The sequence below is a fragment of the Pimephales promelas genome, chromosome 1 (genome assembly GCF_988280905.1).
Source record: "Pimephales promelas chromosome 1, fPimPro1.hap1.1, whole genome shotgun sequence".
Classification (NCBI taxonomy): Eukaryota; Metazoa; Chordata; class Actinopteri; order Cypriniformes; family Leuciscidae; genus Pimephales; species Pimephales promelas.
The window spans coordinates 39422933-39442055 of record NC_142769.1 but is presented as its reverse complement, the minus strand read 5'-3'; the positions used below and the strand labels follow the sequence as shown (position 1 = coordinate 39442055).

At 38.8% G+C, this 19123-nt stretch overlaps 1 protein-coding gene across 1 annotated transcript in view; it reads left to right on the top strand.

Moving 5' to 3' along the window:
- exoc6b (exocyst complex component 6B) overlaps window positions 1-17750 on the top strand; it is a 97592-nt gene extending 79842 nt beyond the window's left edge. Inside the window, exons 21-22 of the mRNA XM_039659184.2 lie at window positions 12635-12747; window positions 15974-17750. Coding sequence (XP_039515118.1) covers window positions 12635-12747; window positions 15974-16100 — 240 coding nt within the window. The 3' untranslated portion in view covers window positions 16101-17750. The remainder of the gene's footprint in view (window positions 1-12634; window positions 12748-15973) is intronic.
- Window positions 17751-19123: the final 1373 nt, after the last annotated feature.

Sequence of the window (19123 nt, the reverse complement as noted above, 5' to 3'; positions counted from 1 at the left end):
TTGCTCTTCTCCTAACCCTGTTCATCTACAGCCTCCCACAGATCCGCTTTTTTTGTGGTTCCTTTAGGGAGAGATAGAAAGTTTGAGTGCCACAGAATCTCGATTGTACAAGCAAACCAGCTCTCCCAGATTTTCCTGCCTTTGCTTATGGAAAATGTGTGAACATAAATGAGAAGGAGTGGAAATGTAGGAAGGAGAAAGAAAAGGAAACGGCACAAGCAGTGCTCTCCAGACCATTTCTCCATAGTCTCCCTAAACAAGCCAGTGACAGGTGTCACAGTTTAATCGTCCCCCATTTGCTTCCTCTCAATGCCCAGTGAGTGTGTCACGCTTAAATCCATCCCCCCTGCTCTTTCTCAATGGTGTGCTGGTGTGTGTCAGTGAAAGGCCTGTTTGAGGCGCTGTCATAGGTCTCCAGGGGTCAGACGGATGAGCTGCCCTGCTTGTATGGAGTCAGTGAGGGAGCAGATATTCTCCGAGCAGGGGGTTGACATCTCTCTTTGCCGCAGGGTCGCATATCAGTGCCATCCTCATAGGGCTGAATGGATCTTCTCTCTCACTACAGCATGAACACAAACTGTCAACTGATTCTTGCTTCTCCAGCTTACCCTTTTCTTTCTTTCTCTCTCGAATCCTTAAAAGGGATAGTTCATCCTAAAATGAAAGTTATATCATCAGTCCCTTACCTACATCATTCCAAACCTGTATGATTTTTCTTCTTCTGTGGAATACAAAAGAAGATATGTTTTGGCATATTATGAATGTCAACAGGATCCAGATTGTTTCAAGGTCTTCGATTCCAGAATTCGAAGTTCGAGATTGTTAATTAATTTCGATCGATTTCGATTTAAAATCGAAATCGTGACACCCTTACTCGTGATGTGCAAGAACCAGTGAGATTTGACATGTTGAAGTTTTTGTCGGTGATTGGCTCTTATTTAGAAGGCAGGACTTATTCCGCCATATTGAACGTTGTACTTTTCCCCATTCAAAACAATATAAGAGACGGGTCTTAGTCTTAGATAGAGCTATATTCTTTAGATCATGCAAAATGATCATATTGCTTCAAAAGAATATACCAGTTGAGTTGTGTGGATTAGTTTCATAGTGTATTTGTCTTTTTAGGAACATAAATGTTTTGAACCCCATTGACTTTAATTATACCGACATAAACAGGTGAAGTATCTTCTACTGTGTTTCATGTTTGGGACAACATGAGAGTGAGTAAATGACAGGATTTCCATTTTTGTGTGAACTTTAAGTTAAACTTTTTCTAAAAATGCTTGGAAACTGCTCCAGTTCAAAACAGGACTTCCCGTTGTCCAGCTGCTGGACTGGAGCTCCTCCACTTTTCAAATGTGTAGAATAGAATGTTTTTGGCTCTGTGTGTCTGTGTGCTGATATAGGGGTCATTTATGGGACCCACATATTTGTGGTTTTCCCTCAGTTCTGACCCTTGGTTCTGGTAACTTACACTGTAGGAGCAATTTTTTAGTCAGTTTGGATGGATTTAACGTTCTTGTGCCTTATGTTCCTTGGTTTTAAAGCTTATTTATATATTCTGCTTGTCACGCTATGTTTAATTTTAAATACAATTTTAGTACAGCTTGACATTCTGGTGTGGCCTTTGATCACCAAAATCTATGTTCTTGGGAAAGATGCACCACAAAGAAAGAAGAATACTCATAATTAGTGTCACAGTGCTGGTCTGGAGGTTACACACTGCCACGAGGCAATAATTGGAGAACAAACAAAATATCAGGGTTATAGATTAAAGAGACAGGTAGATGTTTGTTTTTATTGATGATTTAAAAAAGAAAGTATTATCGATTGTTATTGTGACACTGTGTTAAGGAGCAAAAGCTTAAGGATTGGTGGTTCCCTACAGCTTCCCTGCTTCATAAGTTGTATGTTTTTCGATGGATGTATGGACGTTTAAAATGCCATCTATAAAATGTTCTATTCAGTTTCTATATTTCACAGAGTTAATTACCTGTGTTGAATTTCTTTGAATTCTTAAAGGGACAATGTGTAGGAATATCTCCCATCTAGCGGTGAAATTGTATTTTGCATTCAAACAAATTGTGCTCTCCAGCACCTTGCTTTTTGAAATGTGTATTGTGTAGTCGTTATCTACCAAAAAGCCATGACAGGATGTCTTCTAATATAGCACTTCGTATATTGTTCCTTCGGGTAAAGAGGTTTGTTATTTCAAACTCTGCAACTTGCCACAACAAGGAACAAACAAATGTTACAGTATGAATTACTGACTTTGAAACTTGCCGGGACAGTGACAAGCGTGTCTCACTGCTCTGCTCCTCCGTTTCTGCTGCTTTCAGTCATGTGACGCTGGCCCTGAACAAAAACGCATTGTGGAAACGCGTTTGCTTAGTACTTTTTGTCCCTCTCTGCTATTATAGTTTTTCAAGATGGCGGAACTACATGGAAGCCTCCGTGGACTTACCCGTTCCATGTATATAAAGATAATAAATTCTTAGATAATTGGCAGAGGTATTTGTACACTATTGAGGACATATTTATGGATAAAATATTGATTTTTAGATAATAAAATACCTAAAAAGTACACATTGTCCCTTTAACTTCTGAATTTTACTCAACCCTAATCAACTTTGCTTGTCTTGTTTGGTTGTCTTAGAATATAATGGTGATTGATTTTTAAAAACTATATATTTTGTCTATAGTTTATGCTTTAGTTTTTTCAATTTTTTTTCAGATGCTTTTATCCATCGCGACTTGCGCATGATTAACATCTCAAGAAACATAAGCATTTTTAATGTCATCCCATGATGAAACACTTAAACACATTTGATATACAGAACGAAAGCAGTGTTCTGGAAAATAGAATCATAATATTTTAACACTACTTTCATATACATAATACTACACAGCAACATTGTCGTGCGTAGTCATTTTAATGTTTTTATGCATGTTTGCTGCAAACTTCACCCATTGTGTTATATGTAGAGCACACAGCTGACAACTCTAAGTGATGAGGAAAGAGAACGGGGGAGTGAGTGGGAAGATGCATGAATGTGACGTTTTGGACAGTGAACTCATTTTGGCCCTGGCGCACGCTGGCTGACCTTCCTCTAGTTAACAGCCAGAACTAGACCAGGTGTAATCACTTTCTCCAGCCTTCCGCCTGTCTTTCCGTCCAAGGGAGAGTGAGCGAGTAGGGGGTGGGCCAGTCGAATGGCCTCCGGGCGACCCTGCTTGCATTCCCTCGGAGCCAGCGGACGATAAGCCTGACGTGCTATCTGTCTCGCTCTTTTTCCCTCTCCGTCTCTCACAGGCTCAGTTAGGACTGGCAGGTCGAGGAGGGTTTGTATGGTAAAGCAGCAAGTCTCTGTGTTATGCATGTTATACATGCTGGAATCGGGACAGAGAGAGGGGGAGCTGACCCTCTGGTAACCTTGGCTTTGGTCCAGTCAGGGAGTCAGGCAGGATCCAAAGTCTGAGCCGCTTACCCTGTACCATTTTAGATCAGCCCCGCGGCAGGGGCTATGCCCTCACGGGAGAGCCTGGGTAACGGGGGTACAGAAAAGAGGGGTACTTTTTCACTTTTACTCCTTTTTTCCTCTCTTCCCACCCCCATTTCGTTTTTCTCTATTTTTCTTAGCTTATTTTTTCATTCTCCTCCTTCCTCTACTTAAAGGCTTGACAGAAAGGTTGATTTACCGGTCTTGCCTCTTTAGCAACCTCCATCTCAACTCTCATCACCTTTTTACCGGAAAGCACAATGTGTTGTAGGCCATTTACAAATGCCAATTTGCCATTTAGTAAGGTAAATAGGATTTGGTAAATTCCGCTGGGATAACAGGCATCAACCTGACCCTTAGTTAATTTTGTTTTGTTTCTCTCTCGCTCTCTCTCACTTTCTTTGGCAGCTGTTTATCTGTTTGTCTTTATGCTGTTGATCATGAGTAAGCAGTATTCACTCTGTAGCCTCTCTTTGACCTTGATCATGAGGGCTATCAGAGTTCACGTCCATAGAGACTGCATCACGGCATCACCAAAAAAACATTTCATCAGATTAGATCCTTATTCATGCCCTATGAAAGGGGTAGGAGTTCTGTAATGCTGGTTTATTGTCTGTCACCACAACACGCGCACACAGATCCACATTCCATCTTCATTTGCATACAGCAGCTGTAAGAGTAGTTTTGATATTTTGTCCATTTCCTGTAAGCCGTAAAAAGGCTGTTTTCTTGTAAATATGAATGATGAGACACCCTTGGCATATGATTTCTGGAAACTGCTTTAACAAAAGACACTGTGTGTGTCATGTTGTTAATAAAGTTTTGAATTTAATTTTCAATATTCCACTCAATTTCATCTTATTTTTGCCACATTTAGGAATAGAGCACAACATTAATTTTCCGGAAGTGAAAACCCCGTATTTTCTCCATAGACAATATATATATATATATATATATATATATATATATTACATATTACATATTACATATATATATATATATATATATTTATTTTGAACAGGACATTTCCTGATGAGGAAAATACGTTTTTCATTTTTAATACCTGTTTAATACTTTAAAAAAATATAATTTATTCCTGTGATGGCAAAGCTGAATTTTCAGCTGTCATTTCTTGTGTTAACATATTTTGTTTTACATTTATCCTTCAGAAATCATTATAATGTGTTAATTCAGTTCTCAAGAAACATTTCATATTATCATTGTTGCAAACAGTTGTGCTGCGCTTAACTTTTTTGGAAACTGTAATACATTTTTTCAGGATTATTTGATGAATAGAAACTTAAAAAAAACAGCTATTAAAATGTAAATCTTTTGTAAAAAAAAAAAAAGTAAACAGTAAGTCTTTATATATATACATATGTTATGAGTTTATGTACATATATAAACGTTTGTGCTTCATTGTGGCCTGTTACATAATTCGATTTTCCCTGTGATGTGTGAAGGCACAAACCTTGTCTACTACTTGTGTACTACTACAACATTTTCCTCCGAATAATCGTTGCCTATAAGAGTAGTTGGATAACATGCTTAGATCAGGCATAGAACATAATTCTGACCACATATATTTAAACATTTTAAAACTTTATCTAATAAATATACCAATATCATACGTTTTTTTTTCTGTTCTGTGCTTTTTTTTTTTTAGCTCTCTTTGCACATTTCAGTCTCTTTTAGATGCTTGTTACTGGCTCAGCTCTGACCATTCTGTCACACTTCTTCCAAGCAATAACTAACCTTGTCAGAATAGACAGGAAGGTAAAAGGGAGGTCATGTCTTCCCCAGGCCAGTGCCAAGTTCTTCAATCTTACAGTTATTAATTACCATCAGCAACTCCTTTAAAACGGGTCGTGTGGAGAAATGGACAGTGAAATGAGCTCATCCTCCAAATGCAAAATGTTACTGTTCGCACGTAGATACTGCTAATTTATTTGTTACCACTCATTCTTAGTTGATCTCTTCTGGATTAGACTAAAAGGGCTTGTGACTGTTTTGTTGTCATATTGACCTGGCAATAAATCTGTTTTCTGAATGGACAGGAAGTTGAAAGTGAGGCCACCTCTTCCCTTAAGCTAACGTAAACGGTCAAACGCCCATTAATTACAGTCGTAACTATTAAAAACGGTGTCAAAACAAGTCAACCAGAAGGTCACAGAAAGTGTACAGAAGGACGTGCCAAATCATCTGTTCTATTACACAAAGACTTTTAATTTTATATAATTTTTATTGATTTATTTCATATTCTTTTTACATTAATTTGTATTCTTTTGGTTAACTTTTTATAATACTTCAGTCACAGTTTGTCTTTGTCATCTGAGATTTCAATGAACCGCTGGTTTTAATAAGGTTTACTTACCCAGCCTTTTAAAATCTTTAAATGTTTCAGAAATGGGACCGTTTTGCATTTTGTTGGATTTAGCCACTTTCCTCATGTCTCTATGACCGCTTCACCACACCATAACCCCAGAGATAACTCTTCCTTGTCTGAAGAGGACAGGAAGGTAAGTTTGAGGCCAAGTCTTCCCCAGACTATGGCTCCTTAGACGTTGTGGCCTCAGGAAAAGGGCTGTTTTTGCTTGTCCCTGATGTGGCTTGCAAACGGAGCGAACAGGGCTGATAACAGAACAATGACCCGAGTGGGGTTCAGCTTAGAGGCAGTGTATCGGCCACCGCAGCCATCTCCATCTTGACCACTCTCTGACCCCAACCTCCCTCATGCTTTTCGGACATGCTTAGAGTTCCCTCAGTAAATTTTCACTTTGCAGTTTGAGATTAGCAGTGCGCTGTAGTGACTATTATACACACCCAGCAAGAGAATCTCTGTATCAGTTAAGTATTGTCATTGAGTTGAAAAGGTGGAAATTTAATCTAATGAACTCTGTGTCCTGCGGCCTGTTATAGCATTGTTTGTACCCTTTTTAATCAAGTTACGGCTGTCAGAATACTTCGGGCTTCTGCTGAGATCCTCTGAAGCCCTCTTGAGACTTCTGGACAGTCTTAATCATTTAGGTCTCTGCTTCTACTAATGTAATTAAACGAGCCACTCAGTTGTGGCAAAGACCCACCAGCAGAAGGGAGCACAGCATCGTAGCCGAGTAGACCAATGGTAAGTGGTCATGGTTCATTTTTACACTCACTCTGATTTTACTCTCTTTAGAGTTCAGTGCAGGGTAAATTCTATTTGAATCAGCATCACTATGTCCTACTCACTCTGGAGTACTGTGATGGGTACAGGTCATTACTGCCTCTTTTTGGTACACTCTGTTTAAAGACTTATGTCCCTGCCATTTTATTTTGTTAAAGGGGTGATGAACTGAGAAATCAAATCAAAAAACCAAGCGAACGTCATAAGTTGACCTCAGACAATATAAAAAAATGTAAAAATCCAATTCATGACCCCTTTAACATGATTATATAGCAGCAAAATTCTTAATGATAATTAATCCAGAAATGAAAAATTCTGTCATCATTTATTCTTTGTCAAAACTGTTTTTCATTGATTTATTCCTTCAAAATTGTGTTAGTATTGTTATTTGCATGTCTCTGTAACACTTATTGTTACTTTATACACATATTGTCTATTGTTCAGTGTGCATACACATTTTTATATATTTGTATTATCTTTGTCTTGTCACAGTCATTTTGTCTGTTCTGTGAAAGCTTCTGTCACCAAGACAAATTCCTCGTGTATTGAAATGTACATACTTGGCAATTAAGCTCATGCTGATTCTTATTCATTTGTTATCATTAGTTAATGCATTAGATTTAAAATTACATTGACTAATACCTAGTTATTTTCAATCCAAACTGGATCTTCCAGTCAAACAACAAACTTCTCTCTGGGGACATGCTTGACTAATCCGATCATTTAGTCAACACATACCCCACCCCTTTCTTACGGTCATCTGAAAGTTCAGTTCACATACAACGGTACCCTGTACCCTGTTATTTTTTTCTTTTCGATGACTTGGAATAAGGAATAACAAAGGAATAAAAGATCCGTTGCTACGTCTGTTACATTGCAACTTTAATATTGGCCTAGGTTAATAAGTTAGCCCCTATACCTGTATTGACTAAATAAGAGTTATTGTAAAGTGCTGGACATGTTTTTCCTTCCTTTATTTTTATTCCCTCGTTTTGACTCATTTGAGACCTGCACAACAATCTGAGGCAGCAAAGGGAGAGCAGGAGAAGAAGAGGGAGTCTCTCTCTACTGCCTCCTCTTCCTTTCCCTCCATCATTTTTCTCTTCCTCCTCCACATCATCTTTTTTCCATTATGGACCCCTTTATTTTCTTTTTGTCTCTTATTCCTCTTCTCCACTTTCTCTTGTTTTGATTGACAGTTGCTGTCATTCCCAGCATTGGTGCCTCTAGGACTTTGTCATTTTAAAGTGTTTTGTTTTCACAGACAGAGAAAGCAAACGTTCAACATTGTAATCTTTTCTGATTGACATGACGTTTCCTTGAAGTTAAGAGCATGTTTGTTTGCATACACTGAGATTTGTGTTTGAGTGCCTCATGCTTAATGTTTGCTGGACATTTTAGGGTAGATGGAGTCTAAGCCAGGATAACCTCTATGGATAACCTCTGACCTTGTGTGCTACTGACTGAAATATGTCTTGAGAAACAGGGAGCCACTTTTCCTTTTTTCAGTACTCTGATACTGCTTATCATTTTCCTCCCACTGGACTTTTACTGATGTTGAATGATGTTTTAGTTGCTTCTCCTTCCCTTTTTTTTCTTTCCGCTCTTCTCTCTACTTTCACATGATCCAGAGCCATGGATAGCTGAGCTAAGTGTTTTTGATTCAGACCTCTGTTGGTTACTTGTGCAGTTTAATGTCAAGATAAGACCTGACTTTTCTCATTAACGTTAAAGGGATAGTTCACTTTGAAATAAATTTTTGATATGTTTTAGCTTACCTCAAGGGCATCCAAGATGTAGGTGTCTTTGTTTCCACAGCATTTTCAATTTTGATATTTTTAGATCAAACCGTTCTTGTCTGTCAGTCATATAATGGAGGTTTACGGGGTTCACCCTGGGTCCACCCAAATTAAACATGATTTAATGACTCATAAATGTAAGTACACATTTATGGCCTGAGACCAGAAACGAGCGGTTTGTGTGAGAAAACGAACAGTATTTATATCGTTTTACCTCTTGTAATCACAGTCACGTCCAAGTACTCTGAGGGCGAGAGCGCTTCAGTATGCGCAAGCGTCGGCGGCAAGTGCCGGAAAGCCCCGGAAAGTGATCTCTCTTGAGCGTGTAAATCACTCATTGTTTACACAGAGATTTCAGAAGTGTTGCCCTTCACTGTGAAGATCTAAACATATTTAGATATACAGGAAATTGCAATGAAAGACAATTTTGATATATCAACTGACAACGTGCAAGAGATCACTTCTGGCACTCGCGCATACTGAAGCGCCCATGCCTTCCGATCACTTGGACGTGGCTGTGGTTACAAAACGATATAAAAACTGTTCGTTTCTCACAAAAAACGCCTGTTTGGTGTCTTAGGCCATCAATGTGTACTTGCATTTACGAAATCATGTTTAAATTGGACTTCTCTGTTCATGTTCTTTGAGGTGGACCCCCTATACCTGCATTATATAACTGACAGACAGCAACGGTTTGACCGAAAAATATCAAAATTGAAAATACTGTGGAAACATCTAGGATGCCCTTGAGGTAAGCTAAAACATATCAAAAATTCATTTCAAAGCGAACTATCCCTTTAACAGATTTCTTACAGAAACATCCAGAAATAATCATAAAGGGTGATTGTAATATGAGGATCAGAATGCATGTTAACTTGGCACCTTAAAGGTTGGGTTCAAAACCACCCGCTTGATTGACTAGGGGATGATAGACAGGATGATTGGGGATCATAAAATTTTAGTCATTCCATGAAGTTAGCAGCCCACCAACTGATTGTTCACCAGTATTTTTATTTACCATAGGCCCAAACAATCTGCTCTGATCCAAACTTTTTGAATGTTTAATTTATCACTTTTTACTTTACCCAAAAATGAAAATCGTCATTGTTTCCAAACCCATAAGACCTTTGTTCTTCATCTTACGGACTACATCATAGAAAACACTGAGCACTTAAAGGTGCTCTGGATCTCTCATGTTCATATTATCTCCCAGAGGAGGTTTAGTGCTGCCGTGTCTGTATCTGATTTGCTCGTCGTTCACATTTATGACGGTCACTTGAGCCTTATTTGCTGCGGTTCAAATCACAACTCACATACCAGCCCATTGTGACTCATCCCATGTTTAGAAGTCATTTTTATTAACATGCAACCCAAGGTTGTACTCTAGCAGATAACTGCATAGGCATGTTTGAATATAGGTCAGGCAATCTGTATATTTAACTATTTAACTCTGGCCTCTTTTTCTCTCTTCCTCCCAACTAGTTTGTTTTAGCAAAGTGGGGTTGTTTTTAATTTTTTTTCTTTACTAGGCTGATCTCTCTTTTCTATATTGGTTATTATCAATGTTATCATTATTCAGGCTTAAGCTCAACTGACTTTGGCCTGCATGAGCCTCTGGGGCTGACGGCCAGTTCCAGAACGCACTAAACAACACTGAGAGCCAGAGGGCAGCCAGAGGTGAGAGGAGAACTAACGAGGAAAGGAGTGTGAGGAGAAGGCATGGATGAACTAATAGTGGCAGTGATGGCACAAAGACAAAAACTAGAGACTAGAGAACACAAAACTAACCGACTTGGAGGTTAACAACGTTATCCTTTCATCTTAGTTTTACATAGTAGCTCATTTGCACCGACTTCATGAAGTCATAATGAATAATTATACTCCATAGGCTGGTAATTCACAAGCCGTTTGTAGATGGCTACTAGATTACTGGGGCATAGGTAACTAGATCATTACATAACAAAACTCCCCACCAGAGGATTTTAAGATTTATTGCACGGGTAAAGTGGCAAATCAAACCTTGTTTTTCCAGAACGCTGCCAGAAAGTGCAACAAGTCTAAGGGGAGAAAAGAATAACACGGCAGTCAATTCCCAACACCCCCAGGCTATTAACGAGAATAGTTATTCCTGCTGCGTTCCAAACAAACAAGTACGACGGTCAGAATAACTGTTATAAGCCCTTATCCAAACGGCCCAGAGAGGAGAGAGTGTGAAGGCTGTGAGGGAAACGAGAGCAACACATCAATGTGCAACGTCATGTTTTCTTTTTTCGCTCCCTTTCTCTCCATCATTCTTTCTTTTAGAAGAATGAGAGGAAGTGATAATCCAGCGCCCGCACGCCCCCATGCCCCAGCTCCTCTGTAGCGTGGCCCTCTGTTTGTTCAGAAAGGGGCCGATAACACTGTCGGGGGTCACGCCGAGGTCAAAGAGAGAGACCGAGTGGAAGTTCATTGGGAGGTGAAGGCGGAGTGGAGAGACAGAGCGGAAAGGTGAAACCCAGGTCATGGACGAGTTTGACACACTAGCTCGCGCTATGTGGAATGCAAGTGCATTCAGATTACAAATGACAGCGGCAAAACCTGGCCTCTATTTCCCTCTCTCCTCTCCTCAGCCTTCCTCCCTTGGTGGGTCTGTATAGACCATGCTAGCGGGAAGAAGAGAAGTGAAAGGAAAAAACAAGATAAGATATGAATGCAAATTCAAAAATCACTTATCTCACACAGGTGCTTATCTGCCAATCGCACAGGGTGTGTGTGTTTCATGAGAAGTTTTGTTTGAAAATACAGGTGGTTGAATTTGTTGTTTATTAAATTTTTGATCCCAGTTGGACTAAAACAATACTTGCTCATGTAAATGCTTTAGTCTGACCACGGGTCTTTTCTTCTTTGCGGTCACATTTACTGTTGTTCACTGAATTTTTGCAGGTCAAAATCAGTCATTTCCATCCACACAATCGTGAATTCTCCATGCAGATTGCGCTATGGGTTCAAGTTGGTCATGCAGATTGACCTAACAGAAAGTTTTTTGATTCGTATGATTTGTGCTTTATATACCGCTTTGCTTCTGACAATAGACAATGGTCCTTTTTTGCCGTTGAAATTTTGTTCGAAACCTTTAGTGGAACTTGATAATGCATTTATAGACCATTTCACAAGATGTAAACAACACTGGTCCAGAAACACTTCCTGTTTCAGTTTGTAACTGTTTTCTTTATTTCACATGTAAAGAAAACATCTTAAAGATGTTTGTTGAACTTTTTGATTCAGTTTTAAATGTTCTGTTGGTTGTATTTTATCCCAGCTTTTATGTAGTGTTAAAAAACTGAAACAGGAAGTGCTTCTGGACCAGTGTAGTCTTGTGAAATGGTCTATAGCATGGCTTCATCCAGCATGCACTTCATTTTGCCTCAGCTCTGTGCACTTATTTGCACATGTGCACACATCTGACATGTATTTAATATTCATTTTATACTTACTTGGAAAGACAGATTAAGACTTAGCTCGACTTCATAAAAACCTCAATAACAGTGCATTTAACACACTTAAAGACATTTCTTGCTGTCCTGGATGTTTTTTCCTTATGGTTTCACACAGCCATATAGGGTTTCATGTGTCCTTTATGTGTGTTTACGGTTGAATACAGAGGTTGTTGTGTATTCATTTTCTTTTTTCTTTCTGTTGGCAAGTTTAGATGACATGTTTGTTTGCATTCCCAGCACCGAATCCGCGTCTAAATGTGTGTGTGTTTGTGCGAGTGGGTTTGTTTGGGAGGGAGGAATGTGCTCTGTTGTTTATTGAGCCAGTGCTGAGGGGTGCATTTTTGGCCAGGCTCCAGCAAGGTCAGTAGCTGGCCGGGTCAATCACGGGTCATTACCGGCCCATTATCGGGTCAGGTCCGGGTCAGAAAGAGCCCTGCATTCAGGGTGAAAGAGTGTAAATGGCTGTTCTCTCTTTAACCTCTCTCCATTCTCCTCTAATCCCCTGCTTTGTCATGTTGCTTTCCCCTGTGTCTCCTCTATAATCTCATTTAAGAGGCCCTGCTCACTTATGTAACATTGGGAGAAGTGAACTGGCCTGATCTAACAAGGGCCAGTGTTGGCGTTTAATGAACTTTAATGATCTCTCTTTGTCTTGTCTTTCCCGCACCACCACCACTACCATCCTGGTTTTAGTTACTGGATCTCTTCACTCAGTGGGACTGGTCCACGTATCTGGCCGACTACGGCCGACCCACCTGCAAGTACCTGCGAGTCAATCCTCACACGGCTCTGGCCCTCCTAGAGAAGTGAGTCTCACACTGATCTCTCGCTCATCAAACCACATGCACTTACTTTAAGACATCTGATCAGATGCAAACAGGTTTTTTCCTCTTTCTCTCATTATCTCATATGTTACTCATGAGTAGGATTTCTCGATCGTAAGTATTCTGCATTTTGTTCATGTGCCCTTACATTGGTGATTTTAATGAAATTTTCAGGTTATATTTCACCTCCCAAACTAAGATTATTAAATTATATTTTACATGAAAATAAATGGGTTTTTTGTGTTTTGTGGGTACATTGGATAGGCAAAATGATTTTATACTGTATAAACTGTACAGTATAATCGATCCCCAAACCCTAAACCTACCCACGATTTACCCAAGATTTTCAAAAATCATCACTTCGTATAAGTGGTTTTCCTCATGGGGACCAAAAAATGTGCCCATAAGGACTTCAGATATTGCCATCTTTGCTAGGGCCTTTTCCCCATAACATAGGGAATACCTGAACCACACACACGCACACACATAATAATAGTGCTAGATTATATACGTTTTGTTTCTTTTAATTTTGGGGTAAAATACGACCTGGACATTTCTTACAAATTTTAATAATCACTCAAATGATCAGTGTGTAATCAGTGTATGTTTGCAGGGTTTGGTTCACTTAACGATTTTGCTGTACGTTATGTACAAGAGTGAGTGTTTATGTTAGTGTTTGCATGTTGTTTATTAAAACATGTTTGCAGAACGTATGCATTCCTCAATGTCGTGTGTCTGTGTATGTTTGCTAGACTTCGATCACTTCACCTTTCTTCTGTCGTTCTCGGTTTCTTTCCTTCCCTCCTCTGTCTGCCCTCTTGTATATTTGATATAAAACAGCAGTGGATCCGCCTGATCCCAGTTGAGCTGCGCTTACCTCAGCATTACCCTTTTGCCCCTATTTCTCAGTGAAAGTGATCTGTATTATTTAGCCTGCCCAGAGTAAGCTACTAAGCATGAATTGTGTGTGTGTGTGTGTGTGTGTGTGTGTGTGTGTGTGCGTCTGTGTCTGTGTGGAATCAGAGCACAACCTGTTTGTTAAAGAGAAACGTTTTGCCTTATTGGAGTGTACTTAAAAAGAAAAGGCTTTTTGGTTACTTAGAGAGGGGAAATGAAGATTAAATATAGGAATATGAGTTTTAGTTTGTTTAAAAACCTCATCCAATAAAATCATGATTGTTTGTAAGTGGAGGAAGCATCTTAACTGAGGAAGTGAAGCAGGGAAGCAATGATGTGGTTGTGTATCACCTCATTGCAGGGATAGGCAATATATTGTACTGGTTAAATGTACATCCAGAAAGAAGAGGAAAAATATAATATAGAAATGATCTAGATAGGATGTTCTGATGGGGTCATAGACGGCAGGGAAGAAAAATGCTCAAAAAAAGGACTTTAACTTTAGAGCAACACAAATATGGGTTCTACCTGGATATGGTTTTGTAAATGCTTAATAAAAATGCAAATTAAGCGTTTTAAATAATTTTTACTACATTTTTAAATATGATAATGAATAGGCTGTTGTGAATGTCAATTTCAAAAGTTCTAGTTTCACCACAGCAGCTATCCACATGGTTCTTCAAAAACATGGAGCAAATTTAAACAAAGTAGAAGAAAATAAGGGTTCAGTTGCAGTTAGAATAAACACGGTTTGTGCCGACTACAATTTTTTGTGCAATGAGTTATATGCAACTGAGAGCAGTCTGTTGTTTTAATAATTTTAGTTTACAATAAATTATTTTACTTTTTGGTCAGGTCGATAGCTAATCTCCTGTGTAAAATCCTAGCTTGATGCAAATCCAGTTGAGAATCACTTCTCTAATACTCTGCCCGCCTCCATCTTCACTTGTTTGTTGAACTCCAGAAGCGAGTCACAAACTCTCATGCTCAACAAAGCAAGCATTCCTCACTAGGCGGTGGTGATTCTTATCACCATGGTAATCAGAGGCGGCTCTCTGTAAAAAAGCAGTGATGCACACTATGGCAATACAGTCATGTGTCCGTGGTGATGGCTATCTTGCCTAATAACTTTTAGTGAATAAGACTCGCAGGATGAGTTGATAGAAAAAGAGCGATTGGATTTGTGGCTGGTGGTGATCATGAAATTGCTTCTGTAACAGAGTGACCCTTACTTTCACAATATTAAAAATGTAATTAAATAAAAAGATATTTAGACTTTCAAGCTGGTAAATTAATTAATTAATTAATTAATTAATAATAAAAATAATAATTTTGGAATCGGATTAGATAGTGATGTGCCTTAAAATTCCCACCCCTATTAAGCAGTTTTCAAAATTAATAAGTAAGGAATGATTATTGAGCAAATCAGTATATTAGAATGATTTTTGACGGATCATGTAACACTGAAGACTGAAGTAATGGCTGCTGAAAATTCAACTTTGCCATCATAGGAATAAATTACATTTTAAAATGTATTAAAATCTATTTTAAATGGATGATATTAGCCTTGGTTAGCATAAGAGACTTTTAAAAGCATAAAACAATCTTTTGAACAGTATTGTAAATGATGTCTGTGTACAGTACATTTTGTTTTCATTGATTTGCTTTTTTTCAGTATCAAACAAGCAAGGAAAATCCTATTTTTCATGATATGCCTCTTTAAAAGCAGAGGACTACATACTATGCAGAATAAAAGAATGTGTTTTTTCAATGACTTAATGATGATGGGTCGCTTCAGTATTTTGTCAAACCCTGGTGCCTAGCTTTGCCACGGTTTGGATGGTTGCGAATGAGAGGAATGTGCATGCATTGGCTCGGTGATATCCAGGCTACTGAGAATGAGCGTTTGGCACAAGCGGCAGGAAGGTGAGCAGGATCATTAGAACCTCCATGCAAGTCTGCTCCAAGGTTCCTGCACCATTTGGAATGTCTTTCTTGACCACACAAAAGTAGTCTCAGTTAAAGTTTGCGTCCTTCCTTGAGCTCTTTAATGATACAGCACCCTGTGACCAACATTACATTTGAGTTTAAGTGGCCACCATGTCTCTTCTTATTCCTTGGCTAGTTTTCATATGAATGACGAATTTGGAAAGGTTGTTGGCTACTTTTCATTCTCTGTTTGCTCTCTCGTTCTTCTCATTTATGAGCATTTCACACTGAGGCTTCAGTACATAAGTCTAAACTATCAAAGTGTCCTTTTTTTCTGTTTTTGTAATCTAATGATCTAATATGCTTCATTCATTGTGTGCAGGATGAAGGACACCAGCCGCAAGAACAACATGTTCGCTCAGTTCCGTAAAAACGAACGGGACAAGCAGAAGCTTATAGACACTGTTGTCAAACAGCTGAAAAATCTCATCGCCACCAACCAAGCCTGAGAAAGCCAACGCATCAGCGTACGGCCCACGTCCTGATGATTTGCCACCATCAGAGCGTCTAGACTACGCTTGCACATCTCCAATAGTTGGGTATATTGTTCTTTTAACACAGACACTTGGACTGACACATACACATCTCTGAGAGGTGCACCTGCTAAACCAACCCGTGCCTGTGTGATATGGTGTCCATGTCTTCCTGTGTACTAACTGAACACATTAAGGACACCAAATCACATTTTGTCCACGCGCTTTATTATCTTGTCACACTAACTTCCTGTCTCAATATTTGAATTGCCTTTACAACAGATCTAAAGTATTATTTATCTTATTTTTGAATTTGACTGTGTGGATATTTCTTAAATTGCTGCAAAGTTAAAGGAAATTGAAACACTAACTATGCTTGAATATTGCTGTCATAATTTGTCAAGGGATAGTCCACCCAAAAATGAAATTTCTGTCATTATTATGTTACAAACCTGTATGAGTTACTTTCTTCTGTGGGACACAAAAGATGATACTTGTTTACCAACAATCTTCAAAACATATTCTGTTGTGTTTACATACATGATGTTGAATAATTGATGACGGAAATTTCATTTAGGGTGAACTATCCCTTTAATATCTGTGAGAAGATAAATTAATATTCTCACAGATGGGTCAAGGGTTCATGTGAGTGCAGATCATAATGAGGGAATTTGTTTTTGGGCGTTCTCAATACAGGGAATCCAGTTACTGCCCTTGTTAAATATTTAATGCATAGTAATTGTACACTAGACAATACTCCAGCTTTAGTCTGTTACAGCCAAGATGTAGATTATATTTTAATACCTTAAAGAATGACGGTTGTGTGGCAGCTTTGGAAACAATTAGTTTACTATTGTCACAGAAATGACCAGATTAAGGTGTTTTTGATTGGACTTCCAATGTGCAGAATAGAGGCTTAAGTTTCTTGTATTCATTGATTGCAAATAAAGCATTCAATGCGAGAACTGACTGAAGATGTGTAAGGCCTGGAACCTACTATAATGTCTTCGAGATAAAGACATTACAAGAGCAGGCTAATGTCAGAACATTTAGACGGTCATGAGTTTATGTACATTAAAACTAATATTAAATGGCTCTTTGTATTTAAACGGTGTCGTCTTGCCATAGCTTTGATATTTTCCCTGATAGGAATGGGTGCAATATTATATCCTCTCTTCAAATTGAATTTAGGGATTGTTTTTGTTTAACGGGAGTTTTCTTTTTCTTTCATTTAATTTTTTACTGGCACAAAAGATGTACGTTTGAAGCCTGTCCCGTACAGTAGATGCAAAATGATTAAACTATAAAGGGAATTCTTCAGTTTTAGGGACAGAACAAGCGCCATTAGCAGTTTTCTGGATTCAGCTCTTCTTGTCTGTGCCTTGACTTTGTTTTTTTACATGCCAATATTTGATTCATGTGTTTTCCGCACAGCACCTGGCCTTAGATGTGTGACCAGGGAATGGATGTGCATTGGTGTATGAGAGCGAGCGTGCATGAGAACATTCAGCCTTTGCAGACAGCTCTGATTGTAGAGAACACATAGAGAGAGATGCACTGTACAGATTATATTAAACCACTAATGAATACTACAATACTAATAAATTCTGCAAATGCCAACAAATATGTAATCGGGATTGTGTACTTTTATTTTGCATCTACACAGCAGTCGGAACCCGTGTGTTCCACATGAGCGCCTTTTAGTAGACCATTATAGTATTTAATAATATCTTGAATTAGCTTTTCGCATTTATGTTTTATATGTTCAGTGTTCTTTTTAGTTTTAGTAATTTTATATGGTTTTATAAATAGCATTTCAGCTTCTTTGTATTTTTTTCTTTTCTTATTTCAGTTAGTTGCCAAGATGACATTTCTAATTTTTAAGCTTTTCATCTAATATTTATATTTTAAATTTAATTTATTTCAATTAATGAAAATTATAACAATAATAACACTGGTCCAGATGTGCACTAACCTCATGTCCATGGCTCTGATCAATGTTTATAAACAGTGACAGAATCTGATATTGGGCTTTTGTTGTGACGTACATGAATATATACATTTTGTGAATAATTTTGACTCACTAAAGTACAGTATTTATTCTTTTTTCTTACCAGTCTGTCTGTGTTTAGATGAAGTCACTCTGAGTCTAATTGTTTTGTCGTATGCTTGATGAAATATGAACGTGGTCAGTGACTCTTAGATTAGACCTTATATGACCTTGAACCATTTGAAGTACACAGCACCCACACAACTCTTCTCCCTCATTTCCTTCCTTTTCATTGTGGCACAAAACCTGCCTTATCCAATATTGTGCAATCACTATCCCATCATGCAATGAGAGATGCCCCCTGCTACCACTATTTATGTCTGTGTGTGGAAAACGTTACTGAACTGTGACCACGCCACAAACACATTTTCCTTTTCCGCTTCTCAGATGAGACACCGTGGCCCTCTGGGTCTGTTGATTCCCCACAATTTTTGAGCGATTCGGGCAAAAACAAATCTTTTGGGGCTCACTTGAGCGCGACAGGCTTTTTGTTGGGGTTCAGGAACCGAGCAGTGCCAGCTTATAACCGGATGATGAATCCTGCCTCCTACTGCTGGTCTCAGCGCCCGTCTCCCTCCCTCACGGCCCGGGACCGATGGCAAAGTTCGGAAGTTCTGGCAGCTATGACCCTGTTGAGCCAAATGTAAAACTGAAGATGAATTGTTTATTCTTACGACCCAAGATAAAGGACTTGCTTGAATGACCTTTTGTCGTCATAACCCATGGTAAGGGAATCTGGTAATCCAGTCCTCTTGGAAAGTTTTCTTATCCAAAGCGACTTACAATTGCTATATATGTCAGAGGTCGCACGTCTCTGGAGCAACTAGGGGTTAAGTGTCTTGCTCAGGGACACATTAGTGTCTCACAGTGGATTCGAACCTGGGTCTCTCTCACCAAAGGCATGTGTCTTATCCACTGCGCCATTGTAAAACTCAGTGTTTCATTTTAC